Here is a 22,663-nt window from a genome sequence, read left to right as displayed (position 1 = left end):
CGGCAACCTGAGAAAGACCTTTGGTACAACTGAGGAAGATACTGAGAAGATACTGATGTAATTCTGGAAGAATTACAGCACCTATAACTGCATCAAGAAACTTGCTTGGGGGGTCAGCAAGATGGCTCAGTTGGTCAGAGTGCGAGCTTTTAACAACAAGGTTGCCGGTTGAATTCCCGCATGGGATGGTGGGTTGCACCCCCTGCAATCAAGACTGAAAACAGCGACTGTACTTGGAGCTGAGCTGCGCCCTCCACAACTAGATTGAAGGACGACTTTACTTGGAGCTGATGTGTCCTGGAAAAACACACTGTTCCGCAATATTTCCCAATTAAAAAAAAAAGTCTTGCTTGTGCTTTGGGTCATGTCACCAAAGAGTGTCTGAATGGCATCTGGAAGAAGACACTCGAGGTTTGTTCATGACTTCAGAGGATTTGCCAAGGATGAGGAGGTTGCAAAAATCAACAAGGCTGTGGTTCAGATGGCAAACAATTTGAACTTGGGTGTGGTTAGGATCACATTGAGGGGCCCCTAGAGGTGGTTCCTAAGGAATTGACTAATGAGTTGTTGGAACCGGAACAGGATCACATAGCTGAAGAAGAGAGAGTTAAGAGAAAAGGAAACTGCACGAGAAGTAAAAAAAAGAAGTCCCCAAGAAAATTCACAATGAAGGATTTAGCAGAAGCGTTGCAGACCTCAACAAGCTCCTTAAAACATTTGAAAACATGGTTTTCATTAATAGAAAAGAATGTTCATGGTACAGTATCTTCTTATAAGTAAATCTATGATGAAAGAAGAAAGACCAAGCAAACCACATATTTCTGAAAAGAGTGACACCCCCTGAAGCAGAGCCTCAGGCAGGACTTTGGGAGGTATTTCAGAAGTATCCATTGTTATCGTAGGAGATGATAGTTTCATGCCTGTTATTCCTCTGAAGACCTTCCAGTGGGACAAGATGTGCAGGTGGAAGACAGTGATACAGATGCTCCTGACCCTGTGTAGGCCATGGCTAATGTGTGTGTGTGTGGGGGGGCTTAGTTTTTAGCAAAACTTAAAAAGTGTGGGGGGAGGGAATTTCTTTAAGAAAAAAACTTATAGAATAAGGATATGAAGAAATAAAATATTTTTTGTACAGCTGTACAATGTGTATTTTAAGCTAAGTATTACTACAAAAGAGTCAAAATAGGAAATATTTAAGTTTATAAAGTAAAAATGTTACAGTAAGCTAAGGTTAATTTATTAGAAAAAAGTTATTTTTATAAATTTAGTGTAGCCTAAGTGTGAAGTGTTTTTAAAATCTACAATAGTGTACAGTAATGTCCTAGGCCTTCACATCACTGACCACTCACTCATTGATACACCCATGGCAACTTCCAGTCCTGTAAGCTCATAGTAAATGCCCTATGTAAGTGTACCATTTTTTATCTTTTATGTCATATTTTTATTGCACTATATCTGTGTTTAGATACACAAACATTTACCATTGTGTTACAGTTGCCTATATACAGTATTCAGTACAGTAACTGCTATACAGATTTTTAGCCCAGGAGCAATAGACTATAGCATATAGCTGAGGTGTGTAGTATCTATCAATAGGTTTGTGTAAGTGCATCTTTGATGTTCACACAATGAAGAAATCGCCTAACAATGAATTTCTCAGAAGGTTTCCCCATCATTATGTGATGCATGACTATAATAGAATACATTTTGTTTAAAAAATAAATCTCTAAATATATTACTTAATTTAATATTTTAGAGTAATAAAATATTTGTTAATGTATTTGGAAATTATAGTAGAATACCTTAAAGATTATTTAGGCATCATATCTAATAATATAATACGATACATTTAGAATTTGAGACTGGACTGATTATTTGCTGACCCTTAGGCACAATATGTAAATTATTTTATTTTGTTTTTTGAAATCAACTTATTTAGTCATGATTTGCTGCTTTCTCCCAAATGGAGATCCCAGTTTATATTTCCTAGGAGCTATGTATCTGTTGGTTCAGTCAGAGATCTGGACATGGTTTTATACAGTTTACATTTCTCTTGAAAACTGTTTAGTAAGTGAATTGTATGTTTCTTACAAGAAACATTTTTGAATTGAGAGTTGTGTTTCTGATTTGGCATCCAATAAATCAGAGATCCTACCAGCAGTATGTTATAAAAAACAAATCTATATAACCTTGAGTATACATATAATGTAATATTCCTCTAAGTCATAGAAATTTGGAGATTAAGTCTTGGCTTAAAAGCTGAGGCAGGGATCTGAGAGATCATCATTATAGTTATTTCATGCTGTTCTTTGGGGCTCAAGACCCAAAGGACTACTTTGAGTTGTTTTATATATTTGAACTTCTACCAAATATGTTTTTTGAGGGGAAAAGTGGTGTATGTGGCATGGGGTAGTTGCATGCTTCTGATCTAGACCAACCTTATTTTGCAGGTGACAACCTGAGCACCAAAGCTTTAGATTTTATTCATGAGCTATATATTTCCTTATTCTAGGTCAAACCAGCATTTTAGATGTAGCTGGTAATAACATATAGGGTAACCAGGAGTTAGATTCCATCTGTGTGGCTTTCTAGCTGCATGTTCTTAGGCAAATTGCTGAACGTTCTCAATCTCAGTATACTCATCAGAAAAAAAAGGAATTATTATAGCCTTACAATTGTTCTCACTTTCTTAGAATTTAGAATATATCTGGGAAGATGATCTCGATTAACCATATCAGCATTCTGAATCATTCCATTAATTTTTTTTAAAAGATTTTTATTGAAAAATAGAGCTAACATACATTATATCAGTTTCAGGTGTACACCATACTTACTCAACATTTATATACCTGAAGAAGTGATCACCATTATAAGTCCAGCAAACATCTGACACTGTACCGTGCTATCACAGTATTAGTGACTATATTCCCTATGCTGTACGTTACATTCCTATGACTTACTTGTTTTATACCTGGAAATTTCGACCTCTTATTGTCCTTCACCTTTCCCCCTCCTTTTTTAATTTTTCAGTCAGTTGGACATTCAATATTATTTTATATTAATTTCAGGTATACAGTATAGTGGTTAGACATTTGACTAGTCTAGTACTCCCCTGGCACTATACATAGTTATTACCATATTATTGACTATATTCCTTACACTATACCTTATGTCCCTGTGACTGCTTTGTAACTACCAATTTGTACTTCTTAATCCCTTCTCCTTTATCACCCAACTTCTCAACCACCCTCCCATGGTAACCATCAATATGTTCTCTGTATCTCTGACTTTGTTTCTGTTTTGTTTGTTTATTTTGTTCTTTAAATTCTACATATAGGCTAAATCACATTGAATCTGTTTTTCTCTGTCTGACATACTCCACTCAGCACAATACCCTCCAGGCCCAGCCATGCTACCGCAAATGGCAGGAACCCCTTCCTTTCCATACCTGAGCAATATTCCATTTTATACAGAAGGTGCCAAAAAAATGTATACACATTTTAGGAAAGGTAAAAAACTGTATTAAAATTGTAGTACTCAATATAATACCAATAACAAAAGATGAATACAAGTCATGTGTATACATTTTTTTGGCACCACCGGTATATGTACCACATTCTCTTTACCCGTTCATCCATTGACGGACACCTAGGCTGCCTCCACATCTTGGCTATTGTAAATTTTTTTCCATCCCTTTACTTTCAGTCTGTGTGTGTCTTTGATCTTAAGGAGTCCCTTGTGGCAGCATATGTAAGGGTTTTGTTTTCTTATCCATTTAGTTTTTGATTGGAGCATTTAATCTATTTACATTGAAAGTAATTGTTGATGGATATGTAGTTATTGCCATTTTATTATTTTCTTTCTTTTTTTGTGTGTGTCTTAAAGAAGTTCTTCTAAAATTCCTTGTAATACTGGTTTGGTGGTGATGAACTCCTTTAGCTCTTTCTTGTCTGGGAAGCTCTTTATATGGCTTTTGATTCTGATATCTTTGCTGGGTAGAGTAATCTTGGTTGTAGGTCCTTGCGTTTCATCACTTTGAATATTTCCTGCCAGTCCCTTCTGGCCTGCAAAGTTTCTGTGGAGAAATCAGCTGACAATCTTATGGGAGCTCCCTTGTAATTAACTAGTTGCCTTTCTTTTACTGCTTTTAGGATTCTCTGTTTGTCTTTAACTATTGCCATTTTAATTATAATGTGTCTTGGTGTGGGCCTGTTTGGGTTCATCTTGTGAATGTTGATATGCTTGATGTTGTCTCTGAGGTCTCTTAAACTATCCTCATTTTTAAAATTCTTTTTTCTTTTTGCAGTTCTGATTGGGTGTTTTCTGCTACCTTATCTTCCAAATCACTGGTTCAATCCTCTGCTTCATCTAGTCTGCTGGTGATTCCTTGTAGTGCACTGTTCATTTCAGTTAATGTATTCTTCACTTCTAACTGATTCTTCTTACGGTTTCTGTGTCCTTTTTTTATGTTTGCTATCTCTTTGTTGCAGTTCTTAGTAAGTTCTTTGAGCATCCTTTTATAACCAATGTTTTGAACTCTGACTCTGGTAGGTTGCTTGCCTTCATTTTGTTTAGTTCTTTTTCTAGAATTTTCTCCTGTTCTTTCATTTGTGATGTATTTCTTTGTTTCCTCATTTTGGCTGCCTTGTTGTGTTTGTTGCAATGTATTAGGTAGATCAGCTATGTCTCCCAGTCTTGCTGGGTGGCCTTATGTAGTAGGTACTTTGTGGGGTCCAGTGGCAGTCTCCCTGGTCACCTGCACTGGGTGCTCCAGGAGTATCCCTTTTATGGGTTGTGTGTGCCCTCCTGCTATAGTTGAGCCTTCATTGCTATTGGCATATCAGTGACTGGGCTTGACCCTCAGACTGACTGACTGTGGAGTTTGGCCTTGTCCACAGCTTGCAAACTGCTGTGTGAGGGACCTACCCCACGGAGTGGTATTTGCCCCAGTGGGCTCTGGTGCCTGTTGAGACCACCCTTTGTGCCACTTGTGGGGCTAACTGGGTGGTGCTCTGCTGTGATCTGAAGCCAACCTCCCAGTATATTGGTTCTGGGGCCTCTTGGGAGGGGCTGTGATTCAGGCCCAGGTCAGCCACTGCCTGTGACTGGCTGGAGACTACCTGGTAGGAGCTACAAAGCAATCCACAGGTGATTGCTGCCTGTGCTAAACCTGGAGGCATATGGGAGAGACCACACTGTGAACTGAGGACAGCTGCTATCAGTACCAGGTCTGGGTAGCTCCGCACAAAGCCAGGACACCCCAAGGCCTGCTGCCAGTTGCTGGCATCCGTAAGGTTCAGCCAATGATAAAGCCTCCTGTGATACAGAGTTAGGTACGGCAGGGTGTGGAGTGAGGGGAGCTCACCAAATCAATTCAGATTCAGATTTGGCCATGGGCGTGGGGGGAAGGCTCAACACAGGAAAGATGGCATCCGCCTACTGGCTGCATGGCAAGAGGACCCCACACAGGGAAAATGGCAACTGTCCCTCCAGTCCTCACTCTATGGCCACACAATTCAGTCTTTCCCTGTTTGTTCCAACGGCCCCCAAGTCACTGTCCCTCCACCTGAGCCCAGGGTGAGTGCCTGCAAGTGAGTGAATCTGTGCACAGGCTCTTTAAGAGGACATCTGGGTTTCCTGCAGCCTTCTGTCTCACCAAGATGGTCGGAATCCCTACTGTTTTTCACAATCAGATGTTGTGGTCTCCTTTTCTCGGAATCAGTACTCCAGGCTGGGGATCCTGGTGTGAGGCTGGGAGCCCTCACTCCTTTGGGGAGAACTTCTGTGGCCAAGACACCCCCCGCCCCTGATTTTCAACTACCACAGGAAGTTTGGGTCCGACACGTTTCATGTGTCTGCCCCTCCTACCAGTCTTGACGTCGTTTCTTCTTTATATCCTTAGTTATAAAACTTCAGTTCAGCTAGACTCCAAATGGTTCTCCAGTTTGATTGTTCTATAATTTAGTTGTAATTTTGATGTGTTCACTTGATGAGGCAAGCACAGCATTTATCTATTCCACCATCTTGGATCTGTAATTATTGTTTTTTTAAATGGACTTTGTGTTATCTAAATATGGAAGCCACCTCCTCCCCAAATCCAACCATAACATCCAAAAAATACTACAAAATAAACCAGACATTTTTATTATCAAAGGGGACAACTCAGTAGTCACATTTCCTTTACTTTGGCAATAATGAGGGTCTTCATGGTCTGATAGACCAGCCTTGGTGCTTTTTCTTTCACCTTGTCACCCCATTTCAGTTATTACATAAGCCACCTAGAAACATAGTTCAGGAGATGTAGAATACAAGAAACAAAGACCTTTAGAAATGAAGTACAAGAGCAAATAACAGCATTGAAAGAGTTAAACCATACAAAGTGGAATCTGAACTTAGTGGTCCTTTTGATCTCAAAGATGTGACTTTACAGAGTGATTGAAGAGTGATTATGAGAATTCTTTCCTCCTGGGGTATTTCAACAGGGATTGCCTTACTAATCAATTTTTGTTAGTCACCTATAGTTTCCAGGGTGTTTAAGTTTTCACTTGGACAGTCATATCCTGAGATTTTGTTTCAGAACTTGCTTAGAGTCTCAAAACAATTAAGTACAGAAAAATAAAATTTGAGCCTAAATAAAGGATTTTTCTTCAGTGGCTTGATCATATATCAAGTTGCTTGGTTTGTTTATTTTGGTTTGGTTATGGTTATTGTTGTTTGCGATGAGGAAATAGCTTTGATATAAGGTGATCGATCCTACATTATTCTGTGATCTTGGAGTATTACCAAATTCAGTGTTGCATTTTATCTTGTTACTCCAGTAAACATATATAAATTACCTTTTCTGGTAAATTACATTTTTAAGTGAATAAAGATACAACATTTTAAGCTAAACTATTTTTGTGTTTTTTCCTTAGGTCTTAAAGAAAGTGCAGAAGAGATGGTTAAAAAGAAATTGGAAGGAAAGGATAAACTGACCCCTTGGGAACAATTTTTAGAGAAGAAGAAAGAGAAAAAAAGACTGAAAAAGAAACAGAAGGTATCAAGGATAGTTATGACCAAATATTTATTGAACAACAACCATGTATATCAGAATGTGCCAGGTGCTTTCTATACATTTCTATTTCTCAACTCGCATTTTTTTTCTAGTATTATCATATGGATCTTTTAGCATCTTATTGTCATTAAGTTTTTTTATTAAGGATATTTTCTCTATGATTATATGTTATGTATGAAAATCTGATTGGACTCCCATGAATCAAGGATAACATATTTTCCAGAGTTAGAGTCCTTAGTGATAGCAGAGACCACTATGGTTTTTGCCACTGAAAATACTCATCTTGTCACTGAAATGCAGCATTCTGACAGTAAAGTCATTGCCTTAAGATGATATCACTAATCACAGCATTTTACAACTTGAGGAGTCTTAAATGATCATTTCTAGTCCATCCCTGATGTCTTACAGTTGTAGAAAATTAATTGATTTGTCTGAGGACACATAGCTTGTTAATGGCCAAGCTGACACTATGAATCCAGCTTTCTCACGTCAGTGTTCTCTTACTATACTATATTCTCTCTACTATGTAAGCATGTGCTTTTGGTGCAGCTGTGACTTTCAGCGCTTGTAAAGATAGAGGGCTGCAAAACTGAATGATGCAGTGGGGTGATTTTTGTATTCCTGTTTATAGTCAGTGTTTCTGGAAATAGATAGTAAAATGAGGAAATGGGATAAGAGCCCTGATCCCCATTGGTATGATGCCTCTCATCTTCCCTAGGATGTCCTTTAAATCTAAGTAGGCAGTGAAGTGTTTTTTAAATAGAATAATTCCACAAGTTATTGAGCCATCAGTTTATTGGAAGACTTATAAGTGGGTCTTTATGGGGTTTATAAAATAGCCACTTGTTTCTGACACCTTTAGCAACTATTCTCTTTGATTTTCATTTACTAGTCCCTTTCCCTTCACTAGGCTAAGACTGGACTTGTTTCATCAATAATATTAAAAATGCATTTGTTGAGTGTCCACTTTGTTCTAGATTCAGAGCTCTGTACTGGACTTGCTGATTCCAGCAAATCTCTTCCAACTCCACAGGTTCTCCATATAGAAGAGTTTCAAGAATTTTCTTCAAGTTAAAAATATTTTCCCCTTTTCCTTTCTGTGACTTCAGTTTTGATATCAAGAAATTATTACTGAAGAAATGAATACATGTTTATGTACCATAGTTGGTAAAGCTATAGTTTAGAGCTAAAAAGCAAAGAAATATGTGAATAGATACATAGTTAGATATATAAACATTCCATAATCCTTGTTAGAAACAATTACTGCTGAATCTATTACAATTTGGTGAAAAAAATCTTAGATGTCCCGTTCTTAAAAGGATATTAATATCAAAATGAATATTCTTTAGGGTTTGGTGGTTGTTATTTAGCATGCAGGATTATATTTAGCAATATGCATTCTAAATGTTTTTGTTAAAGTGACTCATGTTTTAGATTCCTGGGGATAAACTCAATCTGGTTAACCTGATCTTAATTTACATGTGTTCTTTTTATTTTATAGACTTGAATTTTTAATTAAACATCCTAATTTAGTAGACAATTTGTTCAAATTTGAATTGGGAAAATGTAACCAACAGATTTGCTTAAAAATAACCCAAGAGTTTTTCAGGGGTAGATTATAGATAAAACAAGATAATTGTTGAAATTTGGGTCACGAAGACAGGGGGTTCATTATGCTATCCTTACTGCAGGTGTGTGTGTGTATGAAAATTCATACATATGAATTTTCATAATAAAAAATAACTATCTTTAATTAACCAGCAAATAAATGATTTTAAGTAATAATTTAAAAGATAACCACAATGTACTACTTCATACTATTGATAGCACTGCTATTTCTCAAGGTGGCTGAGAGAGAAGGCCACTTCTCTGACCACTCAACTATAATAAAAGTATTCTCTTCCTTTGAATATCGGTATCATTTTTATTTTTGTCTCTTTTGGTACTTCCTGTCTTGACTTATTATTACTGATGTATGTGTCTTTATATATCTAACTTCCTTTAATAGATTGTAAAACTTCTAAAGACAGAAACCATGTATCTGATAACTTCCATTTCTCCCAAAAGCCCTGCATAGTTTCCTTCACTTATTAAGTGTTCCATAAATATTTGTTGAATAAACAAAAGAATGACTCAGTTGGGAGTTATATTATAAACTGATCCATTTTTTTTATTTATTTATTTATTTATTTATTTTTAAACTTTTTATTTTACATTGGGAAATAGTGTGTTTCTCCAGGGCCCATCAGCTCCAAGTCGTTGTCCCTCAATCTAGTTGTGGAGGGCACAGCTCACTGGTGCATGTGGGAATCGAACCAGCAACCTTGTTCAGAGTTCACGCTCTAACTAACTGAGCCATCTGGTCAACCCTAAATTGATCAATTGTAAAAAGTGGTTTGGGGCAGTTGGATGGCTCAGTTGGTTAGAGCGCGAGCTCTGAACAACAAGGTTGCGGTTCAATTCCCCCATGGGATGGTGGGCTGCACCCCCTGCCACTAAAGATTGAAAACGGCGACTGGACTTGGAGCTGATGGACCCTGGAGAAACACACTGTTCCCCAATAAAATTATTTTTTAAAGGGGTTTTATTTTAGATTAAACTATGTGATTTAAAAGAAGTCATGTATTATTTTCCTTCACATATATATATGAGGTCCTTGTAATAAACTGTATGTATTTTATGTTCAATTTTAAGGCTCTTGGTCTTGAAGAGACCAGTGAAGATGAACTTCCCTCTGATGTTGATTTGAGTGACCCGTACTTTGCTGAAGAAGTTAAAAAAATAGGTAAGCCAGCACACATTTATAATTTTCAATTGGAATCTAAATAAAAAAAGATGACATGGGTAGAAACAATATAAGCTACTCATTCTTTTAAAAATTCCTAGAATTTATATACCTCCCTTATTGCCTTATAAGCAGGTCTGTCTTGTGAGATATAACCATTGATCAGATTAGGAAGGGTCAGCCTGCCCCCTGTGTATACCAGGAATAATTTTAGTATAGGAGGTTTTTGGTAGCATGATTAACAGTTTATGGGGATTCCTTTCCAGGAAATATCCTTATAGACTGATTGACTATAAAAGGCTGAAAAAGGAATAGTCATCTTCTTGTGGCTTTCACTGCTTTTTTATAATACATTCACTCTAGGTCTCTCTTTGCAAAGGCTATAAAGAATTGAAAGGGTGGAAAAATTTGTTTATATGATATTCTTATAAATTTGTTAAAAATTTTACATGGTGGTATAGTGTAAAGCTTTTCTGCTCAAATTTACAAAGACATCTATGTTTCATATTATCCTTTTTGCATTTATCGTGCTTTATTATAGCTAAAAGCCAGCTTCCTCCCCTTTTCCCTTGAATCCCTAAACTATCTGGTATCTGATTTCCAATATCCAAGGAGCCTTGTTTCCATTGCATATGTACCACTCATTCTTTCCTGAATGCTTTCATTCTTACCTTTTTGGTATGTATAAATGTGTGTGGTAAGTTTCAAGCCATACTTGGACCAGTCAGTGCAGAGACCACTGTAAGCATTTTCCATTTGTTCTCATACATTTTGCCTTACCCTGATCTAAATACCACACACATGAGCCCCAAAAGGCTTGCTCTTGGAGCAACTCCAAGCTGGCATTGTAAAGAGAAGGATTTTATGAAGTTTCCCTGCTTCTTGTCCCTCATGACTAGTGGGCCAGAATAGTTCTCAACAGGAAAGTCAAAATTGCTCAAAATTATTTCCTGGTTGTTACAGCCTTTTAGCACTGACATTTTATTGATGAAAAGGAGATCAAGATGAATAAAGTCTATTATAGCATGTGAGATTCTTAGAAATTGGAAAGGGAAATGGAAACTTAACATGTTCTGCTTTTTATCATACCTGAGCGGTCATTTCTAGGAGATGATGGATTTTAGTCTTATTCTTACTCAGGAAACCAAGTTTATTATATGGAGAAATGCAAAGCATTATAGTTTCCTTGTTCTCATTCCAAAGTGCTTCATTTGGCATGTGAAATCTAGTCAGATTGCAGAACTTAGGATAAGATTCAAAGAGTAAGTTAAATGGTTTGATGGCTTGGGGTTGCTTATTTCTTGGAATCAGCACATTTCAATTGTGAATAAGCTCTTTTCTAAAGTTAGTATCAGAAGTTGCAAGGAAAAGTATAGGTAAAATTTGCTTGCTTTCAGTATACTTTTTATATACTTTTGATCTGAATATTGCATAGGAGTTTATATCTGGGCTTAAGTTGTTTTCTTAAAGCAAAAAGAATAACAGAAAGGCTGAGAATTTTTTTTACATAAAACCTAGGACCAAAAAAAATGGTATCTTGCCATATTTGTTTATTCATTCTATCAATAAATATTTTTGAGTGCCTACCAGGTGCTGGGTACTCTGGTGGGCTAAAGATACAGCAGTAATAACACAGGCAAGGTTACATCCCTTGAGGAGTCTGTGGTTTGGGGAAGATATACTAAACAAGTAAATAAGAATATTTTGAGAATATTTAAAGGAAATAATAAGGTAAGATAGAGGCTATAATGAGGAAGAAGAAGGGTAGCTACTTTACGTAGGGTAGGCAAAGAAGGCTTCTCTGAGGTGGTGACATTAGAGCTGAAACCTGTAGAATGAGAAGGAATCAGGCATAAAGAGATGAGGGAAGAGCATTGCAAATGAGGGAAAGGTGAGTAGAAAAGATATAAGGTGAGAAAGAACTTGTGTTGGAGAAATTGAGAGACACTAGTGTGGCTGGAGCATGGTCAGAGAGGGAGTTTGGTATGAGGCCAGACTGGAATACAGGACTGACCCTGCAGGGCCATGTTGTCATGGCAACAAATTTAGATTTTATTCTGACTGTGGGAAGCCACTGAAGGGTCTTTAAGAAAGGATGTAACGAAAGGATGTGACATGATCTGGTATATCTTTTAACATTGTGCTTTGGTTCATGTGAAGAAAACAGATTAAAGAAAGGGATTAGTGAGAGTGGGAGTGGGATACCAGGCTTTTGCAGAGGTCTAGACAAGAGATGATGGCTGGGTTAGGTGGCAAGCCAGTAATGGAACTGGAAGGAGAAAAGTGAGTGGGATTCTAGATACACTTTGGAGGTAGGCTTACTGATTTATTTGGATAAGGAAGAAATTTAGCGTAACTCCTAGATTTTTGGTTTGAGTCTCTGGAAGAATGCTCTTGCATTTACTGAGTTAGGAAGGAATATAGGAACAATAGGTTTGGGTGGGAAGTAAGGTCAGTAGGTTCATTTTGGGTATAATTGCTTTGAGATTCAATTAGATAATCCATGTGGAGGTATTACTAGTCTAGGAGATATGCTGAGAAGTCAGAGTGCAAACATAGACTTAACAAATCAATGAAATAGTATTTCAAACCATGGGGCTGGAGGTAGAAAGCATTGATGAGAGGTGAAAAGCATTGATGGGCTCAAAGGTTAGGTAAAGCCTACATAAGGTACTATTATATTCCATCATACTGGAGAAGGTACCTGGAAGGTAGAAAGCTTAAGAAACTGAGAAGGAGCAACATTAGTGTTTGGGAGGTGTATGGTTCAAGTCCAATGGTTGAGCAGGAGAGACATATCTTTTTTTATTATTTTTATACGAGTTTGTTTGAGCCAAAGGACAGAGACATTTTAAGCCAGATGGACTTGGGTGCATTTATAACACCTTTGCCCTAGGCAATCCCATAGAGCTGAACTTGAAAATGTAGAGAAATTGAGTTCATTGATTGATGCCAGACCTGGAGTTTGGCTTGGGTTAGGAGCCAATTTGAGTACTAGAAATCTTTTCTAATACTTCCTTCTCTTTTTCCCCCTATACTGTAAACTTGCTATAATTGTTCTATTTTTTCCCTAAACTGCAAACTTGATATTAAATGAGAATTTCGAAAATGTAATGTACTACTTGTGGAATTAAGTAAAATTTGTTTTCTTTTAAAAATGAAATATTAGAAAAATTTATTTATTATTGTCTAATTACATAAACTCCTTAATAAGATCATGTTTTTGAAGAAGTAGGAATGAAGTAAAATACATCACATGTAAATGTACCCTATTAAAATGTATCCTTTGTCTTTAGATATGTGATAAACCACCATGAAAATCTAATATGGTACACATATTTGATTCATTCAACCAGTATGTTAAGTGCTTACTGTGTACTGCTTGTATGTTGTTCTATAGTTTACAAATGCTTTTATGTGCATTCTGTCCTCTAATCCAAACTTCAGCCCACTTTGTAGATGCGTAAACTAAAGCTCAAAAATGTAGTTGATTTGTACAGGGGCCACTGGTAGATGGTAGAACCTGAATCCCAGTGGTCTCCCTTTACTTTTTGTAATTCTGCAAGCACACTGTATAGATCAAAGCCAGAGCCAGGACCCATATGTGTAAGAACTGGACACCAGAAATTGCAGGGTTTCGAAGCAAAGCCAGAATACCCAGGTCCAGAGGAAGATTAACAGACTGCATCTAATATGGGCAAGTGATCTTGGATGCAGAACTTGCTGCAAAAAGAGTGAATCCATAGGGGGTTTGGTTACCACTCCCATCTGGTCATTGCTGAGACCTTGCCTGCCCTCCGGTGAATTTTCTTAACTGCTTTCTCACAAGAGATGCTTAACTAAACCTTCTGAAGGAAGCTTTTTTATGGGAACAATTCTATGACATTACAAGTAATGGAAAATGAAACAGATAGCCCTTTTACAGATCAATTTTTAGTAACACATCTTTATCCATGTTTTCGGTTACATTTTTTGCCTAAAAGGATAGTATCTTCAATAAGGATTATTTAGATTTTTTTTTTAACTATAAAACTCTAACATCTAATTTCTAGTCTCTGTTAGTACTCAAATTATTAGAACCAATTCATATGTACTTTTCGTAGCAGTCCCGAGAGATGTGGTTTCTCACTTCCCAGATGACTCACTGAAAAAGAAAGATAACATTTCAGAACAGGACTTTTATTTCCATAGAACTCTTCATTTAACTTAGGTCTCAAAACTTTCCAAAGAGGGAAAAAATGATTTTTAAAAAAAATAGAAATTAAGATGTGCCCTCTTAATATGATCTTGTTAACAGTGCAGAAAGGATCTGTACACATTATTTATCTTTTGGCTGAATAGTTCAGCCTAGCACACAGTAAATTCTTTGTGAGCAAAGAAATTTTCATCACGCTAAAACTGGATATCGTTTTTAACCCTGACCATCTTGGAGCTTCTTTTTTTCCTCCCTTGCCACAGTCTTGCTTTCAAGTTTATTTTTATGACTTTTCACCAGGTTGTTACAAAATCCGGAACAGTTCATTGTGGGCTCTTTGAAATTATTTCCCACAGCTGTATGTGAAGATCTTTATCTCCGTTATGTATTAATCATATACAGCCTGATTTTTTTCACTGTCACAGAATGATCTTCTGTATATGTCACTCGTCCATTCACTTCAAAAGGAGCTCTTGACTTGAGTACACAGGAGCAGAGGTAAACTTAGGGTGTAAAACCTTGATGATACTTATATATATAAATACACATAAATAAAACGGAAAAAGGTATAATATTAAGATATATCATTCCCTGAAAACCATGTGAAAAAGGAGAACTGAAGATTTTCATTCTAAGGAAAAGGGCTGCATACAATGATATTTCTGCTTGGAATGCAAATACCTTGGTAGCACTGAAGGGTGAACCTAGCAGCACTTTTCGCTGGCATGCTGTTGGCTGGGTGTGGCTGCATAAGTACAGCTGGACTTTAGTGCACAAGGAATCTAATGCCTCTTTGGATTTTAGGCTTTGTTTTTCCTATTATCCCCCATTAGCTGCAGTTATTCAACTATCATTATATGTTCTGTGACTTTTACTTTGTTACTTCACATCAAAATACATTTTAAATGGAAAGGTCTGTTACAGGGAGAATGCCCGTTTGATAGTAAAGGAGTGTAACATAGTGGTTAAAGTTGAGAGCAACATAGTGGTTAAAGTTGAGAGCATGAGCCACAGTGCTGGTTTGAATTATGGTTCCTCCAACTCTCTGTGCTTCAGTTTCCTCATCCACAGAATAAGGATTCTGTGATTTCCTTTGATAAGTCTATCTCGTAGCATTGTTGTGAGGGTTAAACAGGTTAATATATGTAAAGTGAATAGACCAGTACTACTGTCTGACACACAGTAAGTGCTGTGGAAACATTAATCGTTACTACTTTAGACTGTTGTTTTCTCAGAATTGGAAAGACAGAACACAGCTTATCTAAAGAAGACAGTGTGCAGCAGTACAGAGAAGATTGACAGGGGTATTAACATTCTGGAGTAACAGACGTGGCTTTGTAGGTTCTGAATCTTCTTGCCTTTCAGACTAATCTTTTATACCTTAGCACCCTGAAATCTACTCCCCTTGAGCCCCTCTTAGTCCAACAGACACAAAGTAGGAAAAAAAAATGAAGGTATCAGCATGAGCATCAAGGAACCCAGGACTTCATAAATAAAACACACACACACACACACACACACACACACACACACACGCTAGTATATGTATATACATACATACAAGATAAGGACACAGGCACAAACTACCACAGCTAGACAGTGGTATAGCCAGAATTTAAACCCAGGCCACCTGTTCCAGTGTCAAGTGCCCTAAACTGCTACACATTACTAACTCTCATTCAGGACGAGATCATCTCACCTAATATCTTGTGGTCTGTAGAAGTCCTGGAAATAGAAGCAGTTTTCCAATCAGGCCGCTTTGACCATCAGTAATTTTGCCTGATAATAGAGCTAGAAAGTTAACCAAAGATCAAGTTTGTCTTTAGCGAAGGACAGAGGGTTTTATTAAACTTTTTCTTGCAGGTAGTTACTGTCAAATTGTTATTATAAAGATGAATTTTTCATTTTGTAGATGAGTTTTTTTATATATAGTTTTAAGAGTTTATATATTTAAATCACTTGGGGTTTATTTTCCTTTGATTTCTACTATTCTCATGCTAAGAAAATATTTCTTTTATTTAAGATCAGGTAGCTATTCCTCTGTATTTTCTAACATGGTTTTATTTTTGTCTTAATGTTTAACTCTTTAATCCATCTGCATTTTGTTTGCCCATACATTAGGAGGTAAGACACTAACTTGATTTTTTTTTTCTAAACAAAACAAATTGCCCAGCACCAGTTATTGTATAACCGCTTCTTTTTCCAGTGATGTATGATGCTACATTTTATTATATATTAAGCTATACTGTTCTGTTTTTCTCGTATATAGTTCAGTATTTTTTGGTTATTTTCACTTTGTAGTACATTTTAGTATGCTGTACTACTAGTATATCAACTCTATCTTGTTAATCCTTGTAAAGATTTTCTTGAATGAAATTTGATTTAGAATTCATTAAATATGTGTATTTTATCATGAATGGATATTGAATTTTATCACATGCTTATTCTATATTTATTGAAATGATTTTAAGGTTTTTCTTTCTTAGTTGATGATATAATTATACATTACTTTCAAAAGAAATTGCTTCTCTATAGTATTCAGTTGCCCCATACAGATGTACTGTATTTATTTCATTTACACCCATAATCTTCTCTTGGTAATATATATTTTTTACTTTAATTTCTATACCTCTATTGATAAGATTATTCCTAGGTATCTTGCATTTTTGTTTTTAGTATTATGTAAACATATTGTTGCTTATTTTTAACCCTCCTATGTTGTGCCAGGTATAAAAGAAAAGAAAAAATCAATGAAATCTGCAAAAGATAACACATCTCCAGAGGAAGATGCTGAAATAGAAAAACAAAAGGTAAAACATGATCATTACATACTTGTCAATAATTGTATTACAATTTAAATGAAGTTATCTACATTAGTTTCTAGTGTCCCTCTCTAATAAAAAAACAAAACTGATTTTAGCAATGAAATTTATAACTTATAAAACATAATTAAATATTTTAGCAGCATACTTTTTAAATACTACCTTTTTACCAAACATCTTTCCAACTAATGCTAAGTTAAAATTTACCTCAAATCCAAAGCATGTCCTTTTGAGATTAAGAGGAAGATAAACTCATTATAAAAACCATTTACGGGGGCCGGCCTGGTGGCTCAGGCGGTTAGAGCTCCTTGCTCCTAACTCCGAAGGCTGCTGGTTCGATTCCCACATGGGCCAGTGGGCTCTCAACCACAAGGTTGCCAGTTTGATTCTGCAAGTCCCACAAGGGATGATGGACAGCGCCCCCTGCAACTAAGATTGAACACAGCACCTTGAGCTGAGCTGCCGCTGAGCTCCCAGATGGCTCAGTTGGTTGGAGCACATCCTCTCAACCACAAGGTTGCTGGTTCAACTCCCGCAAGGGATGGTGGGCTGCGCCCCCTTCAACTAAGATTGAACACGGCACCTTGAGCTGAGCTGCCTCCCGGATGGCTCAGTTGTTGGTTGGAGCGTGGGCTCTCAACCACAAGGTTGCCAGTTCAATAACTCGAGTCCCGCAAGGGATGGTGGGCAGCGCCCCCTGCAACTAAAATTGAACACGGCACCTTGAGCTGAGCTGCCGCTGAGCTCCTGGATGGCTCAGTTGGTTGGAGCGCATTCTCTCAACCACAAGGTTGCCGGTTCAACTCGCACAAGGGATAGTGGGCTATGCCCCCTGCAACTAGCAACAGCAACTGGACCTGGAGCTGAGCTGCGCCCTCCACAACTAAGACTGAAAGGACAACAGCTTGAAGCTGAATGGCACCCTCCACAATTAAGATTGAAAGGACAACTTGACTTGGAAAAAAAAAGTCCTGGGAGTACACGCCGTTCCCCAATAAAGTCCTGTTCCCCTTCCCCAATAAAATCTTTAAAAAAAACACAAAAAACAAAAAACAAACCATTTACTATAACAGAAAAAAGAAAATACGACTGTTAAAACCTGAAAATAATATTGCCATAAGTTTTAATTTAATCTGAATCTGTCCTGTAATATAGACTTGCTTTCATGGCTTGTCAAATGCTAATCTCTCTCTTTTTATTATTGTAAAACACATAAGTTTAATGTACAAAATTAAAGTCTTTCTTGGACATGCAGCGAACCTTATCTTCAGTGACTCCAAAGATCATGGCACAGAGTAATATGTATTTTCACAGAGGCATCCGTGTGACTGACAGTCACATCACTGTCTGGGAGTGAGCCTGACTGGTCTGCTAACCTCTGCATCCTAACGGATCTTTTCCTTTGCCGTTTATTGCATATACAGTAATGCTCATACAGTAAGGGTCACAAAGAAAGTCTCTTTTGTGGAAAATGGCTCTAAAAAGAAAGTCAACTGCAAGTGCCAGTGATTGAAGTAAAGGAAATTAAAGCAGTCTAAAGTGGTAATACAGGAAAAGGCACAAAAGTCTGGCCACATATTCTGGATTTTCTCTAGTATACATGGTTGTTTACTTGGTTCTTGAGGGTTCACGTTTATTCCTATGGCCGGTAGAACACATCCAATTTCGTGGAAAAGACAATATATTAGATTTCAGAAGTAAATACTAAGATCCCACCTTCACAGAATGTATCAGTATTGAAACAGTAAAGGCAAATGAAAAAAGAAATTTTTTGTTTTTTAAAATGCATGTTTGGAAAGTAGTTTGCATCACAAAATACTACAGAATACTACATTTGCAATATTTTGTGTCATTGCTTAAAAAGACCAAAGTGAAAATGAGAAATTTTTGTTTGGGTGACTTGAGGACTCATTCCTGCAGCCTACTAATGAACACTAAGTGGAATATGGTCTGGTTTTTAAATACAAGCTTTTGCCCCTCTCCTGTTCTCAGTGATGTTACTTCTAAAGATTTTTACCTTATTCCTATACAAAGATCTCTGGGTTTCTTTATAAGTTTTCGTAATCCTCAGTCAGTTTATGGATGAAAGATGTTATCCCGGAGCATTGGTACTAGGGTCTCCTTTCCTAGAGGGGATTTCTGTGTCCCATACTCCTGTTTGGGGGAAGAAAAAACACTGTTGTATATTTGAACTTTTTTTTTCGCTTTATAGGCTGAAATGGCTTTGCTCGTGATGGATGAGGAGGAAGAGAGCAAGAAACACTTCAATTACAATAAGATTGTGGAACACCAGAATCTGAGCAAAAAGAAGAAAAAACAACTTATGAAAAAGAAGGAATTATTAGAGGATGACTTTGAGGTAACCCGGAACAAAAGTCCTTAACCTTTTAAAGCCGGCGCTGAATCTAATGTCAGCTCTGGAAATAGAAATTGAGCATAGTCAAAGTTAGCCTTGAGATGTCTTAAGAAGGATCATGGAGCCAAACCTACATCTTTTAGTTCTGCACAGCCCGTTCACCCCAGGGGGATCAAATCACTGTTTCTTTGGTTGAGCACCAGCTGAAGTAGTTGACTTGTATTTTGGTAGCTATGTTGCACCAAAATAGGTAACTTTTAATGTCACAATCACATCCAGTGTGATGCTCACTCTGGCAAAGTTATGCGTAATTAAGCCCAACTAAGAAATAGCTGGTTCATGTCACATTGTGTCACACTCACTGTGTGGAGAGGCCAGCACAGTAAGCCATACTTTTTTAATTGAGTATCTTGTCTTTTCCGTCTTTTTGCTAACTCCATATTCCTAATGACAACACGGTCTCTGTGCATGAGTTTGAGCCCTATGCAGAAAACCTACAGATAGCTGCCAGGAGCTACTTAATGACTTCCAACTATTAACATAGAAGAACAGACCCAGAAGAACATTATGGAAATTTTGAACAAAGGATGGAGAGAAACATATAGATAACTTCTAAGTAGCATGTAGAGGGACTCTGAGTCCACTCTGTAGTTCCAGTTTCCCGTTATGTATGTAAGTCAGTCCCGTTATGTTGTTGTTCCACCGAACTTTTCGGTGATTGGTTTTCTTATGAAAAGTTAAAAGCAAAGAATGATCTGTAGTCAAACCTTTTATTATGAGAACTGTCTTCATACATTAATGATCATGCATAAAAATATTTTTCATGAGTGTTTTCTTGGTAGTGGCAGTGGCAGTATTCACATCCCTTGTCCTTACTATAACTGCATAACTCTGTGGTCTATCTCCAGCTGGACTCATCCGTCTCGTGGAAAAGCTGGGTGGCAGTGAATCATGTTCTCTTTCTTGCTCGTCACCAAGGTGCCTGGCAACACTCGAAAGCCTGGCTAGAGTTAAGGATACACTCTTAAATGTTTTTATAGAAAGTGTTTTTATAGAAAGATAGAAGATAAATTTGGGGCTTGTATCTGACCAAATCTTGGTCTCAGGGGTGCCTTCTTTTCCATAGTAGTCTCTAAATCCTTTGTTGTATGAATCACCCTCAGTAGCTGTGCATTTTGGCACCGAGGTGAAAATTTTGTTTTATGCACTTTGAATGGGGTGACTTTCCATAAAACTCCAGCAGGAAATGTCATCTCTGGCTTAATTATCCAGGAACAGATTTCAGATTGTAAGTGTGGGGAAGCATGTCTTGGAAACCATTTCTACAGTCACTCAATCTAAGTAACCAGTGTAGTTGCAACCATTATATAATAGACCACTATAGTTTCCTTTCAAGGAAATTGTCCTTACATGATAAGAACTGTGCCCTGCACTTTGTGATCTAAGAGTAGGCCTTAAAACTCCACTGGGGATCTGTGTGAAACAATTTTCTGATGAATCTATGTAAAATGCTCACATTTGTATTTTATGTAATCATTATCTCCCTGACTTGAAAATTGGCACCTTTTTTGGGCCTTTTGGCTCACTAGTTTAATGTATTGTTATTTTCCTTTTTGATTTACAGGTAAATGTAAAGGATGCCCGGTTTCAGGCAATGTATACTTCCCACTTGTTCAATTTGGATCCTTCAGATCCGAATTTCAAGAAAACAAAAGCTATGGAAAAAATCCTTGAGGAGAAAGCCCGGCAGAGAGAACAAAAAGAACAAGAACTTACTCAGGCAATAAAGAAAAAAGAGAGTGAAATTCAAAAGGAATCACAAAAGAGGTCCCTTGATCCTGCTTTGTCAATGTTGATTAAATCTGTAAAAAACAAAACAGAGCAGTTTCAAGCAAGAAAAAAACAAAAAGTCAAATAACTATATATTGTTTCTTTTTGGATTGAGAATGTGTTCTAAAGTATACAAAAGTGGTAGAAGGAATATTTATTGGAAACAAAGCTACCTTTCAAGAATATGAATAAAGTCTTACTCTGACCATTGTAAAATTTCTCTCATATGTAACAGTTAGATCTAATTATGGATGATTGTCAAATTTGTGCTTTGTATTTCTTCAGATTAATCATAATTAATTCAATTAACCCAAATTATAGTATTTATAAAATTTTTATATTTTATGAAATTCAGTTTATACTAGTAGAAGATTACTCTAAGTTAGGTTTTTTCTAAAAGATTTCACAGTTCTATGTAAAAAAAAAAAAATAGAACAGTGCCCAATCTTACGTCTGAATAAGAATTAGGAACAATTTCAAAATATGTATTTGTAATACATTAATTTCTCTGGAAGGCCAGAAACAGATTTAGATATTTACATAATTTTAATTTTTCTAGCCCTAATGGATGGAAGCCAGTAACTTTCTTTGTTGTTTGGTCATGTTTATGATAGTTTGTTTATGACATTAATTTGTAAATGAAAGTGTAAAATATTTTTATTATTTTGTATAGCAGTGATTTATTTCACTTTATGTACTTCAAATAAACTAGTCTCTGGGAAAACTATCTGAAAAACTGTCTTCCTTAAGAGGACAACTCCATGAAGAGGCAGTTCCATATTTGCGTTGCTCTTAATTGTATTTGAAATGTTTGTGAGCTCTGCAATGATTTTTTTATTTGTAGTAACAGAAAATGCTTGCATCTGCCCTTCAGATTTTTAGAACGCTTGGAAGGGTGGATATGCTGCTATAGAGTTTAAGACATCTTAATTCTTTTAAAATGAAAGCACACCTTTAAGGCCTTAATACTCCTGGATCTCATCCTTTCTAGGTTTTATAAACTATTCACCACTTAGGGAAGAGAACTATGTGTGCTGTATAAATAAATGAAGATAAAAACAAGATGATCACTTGGAACAAATGATAAATATTGTAGCTTCTGAAAGACATTAGGAGTTTGGCCAATCTTGTGGTTAATAGTAAACTTGACATTTTTGGTACAAATATTCAAATCTCCTAATATAGTATATTTTTTCAAGAATAAAAGGATGTAAAACTCAGAGTGATATCAAGATAATAAGAGTGTATGAACAGTTTCTGAAAGAGGAAGGAGAAAAGAGGACATCTAAATTGCTCATTATAACAGAGAAAAATGCAGAGTATTATGACAGGAATTGTTTTTTTACCGTAAAGTGTTGACACTGTTAGGTAATTCACCCAAATAAAGCATTGTTCCTATTGATCATTGTGAACTTTCCAATATTTATCTACTCATAATTAAGAGATCGTGAATCTTAATGTGTTTATGGCTGTAGTCTATAAACAATTATATAATTATTCGTGTTTCATTTATGCAAGGAAAAAGATTTGTTTCCTTTTCATTGTTAAATTATAGTGTAGGAATTACTCAGAGTTTGATTTCAAGGTTCCTGTAAACCTTAGCCCTTTGGTTTTTTATGGT

At 36.6% G+C, this 22,663-nt stretch overlaps 1 protein-coding gene across 3 annotated transcripts in view; it reads left to right on the top strand.

Moving 5' to 3' along the window:
• Nucleotides 1-22,444, top strand: part of ESF1 (ESF1 nucleolar pre-rRNA processing protein homolog) — a 68,233-nt gene extending 45,789 nt beyond the window's left edge. For all 3 annotated transcript variants that reach the window (XM_019752046.2, XM_019752045.2, XM_074317992.1), the window contains exons 10-14: nt 6,915-7,036; nt 9,749-9,839; nt 16,762-16,844; nt 19,069-19,215; nt 20,837-22,444. In XM_019752046.2, coding sequence (XP_019607605.2) covers nt 6,915-7,036; nt 9,749-9,839; nt 16,762-16,844; nt 19,069-19,215; nt 20,837-21,130 — 737 coding nt within the window. In that variant the 3' untranslated portion in view covers nt 21,131-22,444. The remainder of the gene's footprint in view (nt 1-6,914; nt 7,037-9,748; nt 9,840-16,761; nt 16,845-19,068; nt 19,216-20,836) is intronic.
• The last annotated feature ends 219 nt before the right edge of the window (nt 22,445-22,663 follow it).

The sequence above is a fragment of the Rhinolophus sinicus genome, linkage group LG13 (assembly GCF_036562045.2).
Source record: "Rhinolophus sinicus isolate RSC01 linkage group LG13, ASM3656204v1, whole genome shotgun sequence".
Taxonomy (NCBI): Eukaryota; Metazoa; Chordata; class Mammalia; order Chiroptera; family Rhinolophidae; genus Rhinolophus; species Rhinolophus sinicus.
This window is presented reverse-complemented; position numbering and strand designations above follow the sequence as displayed.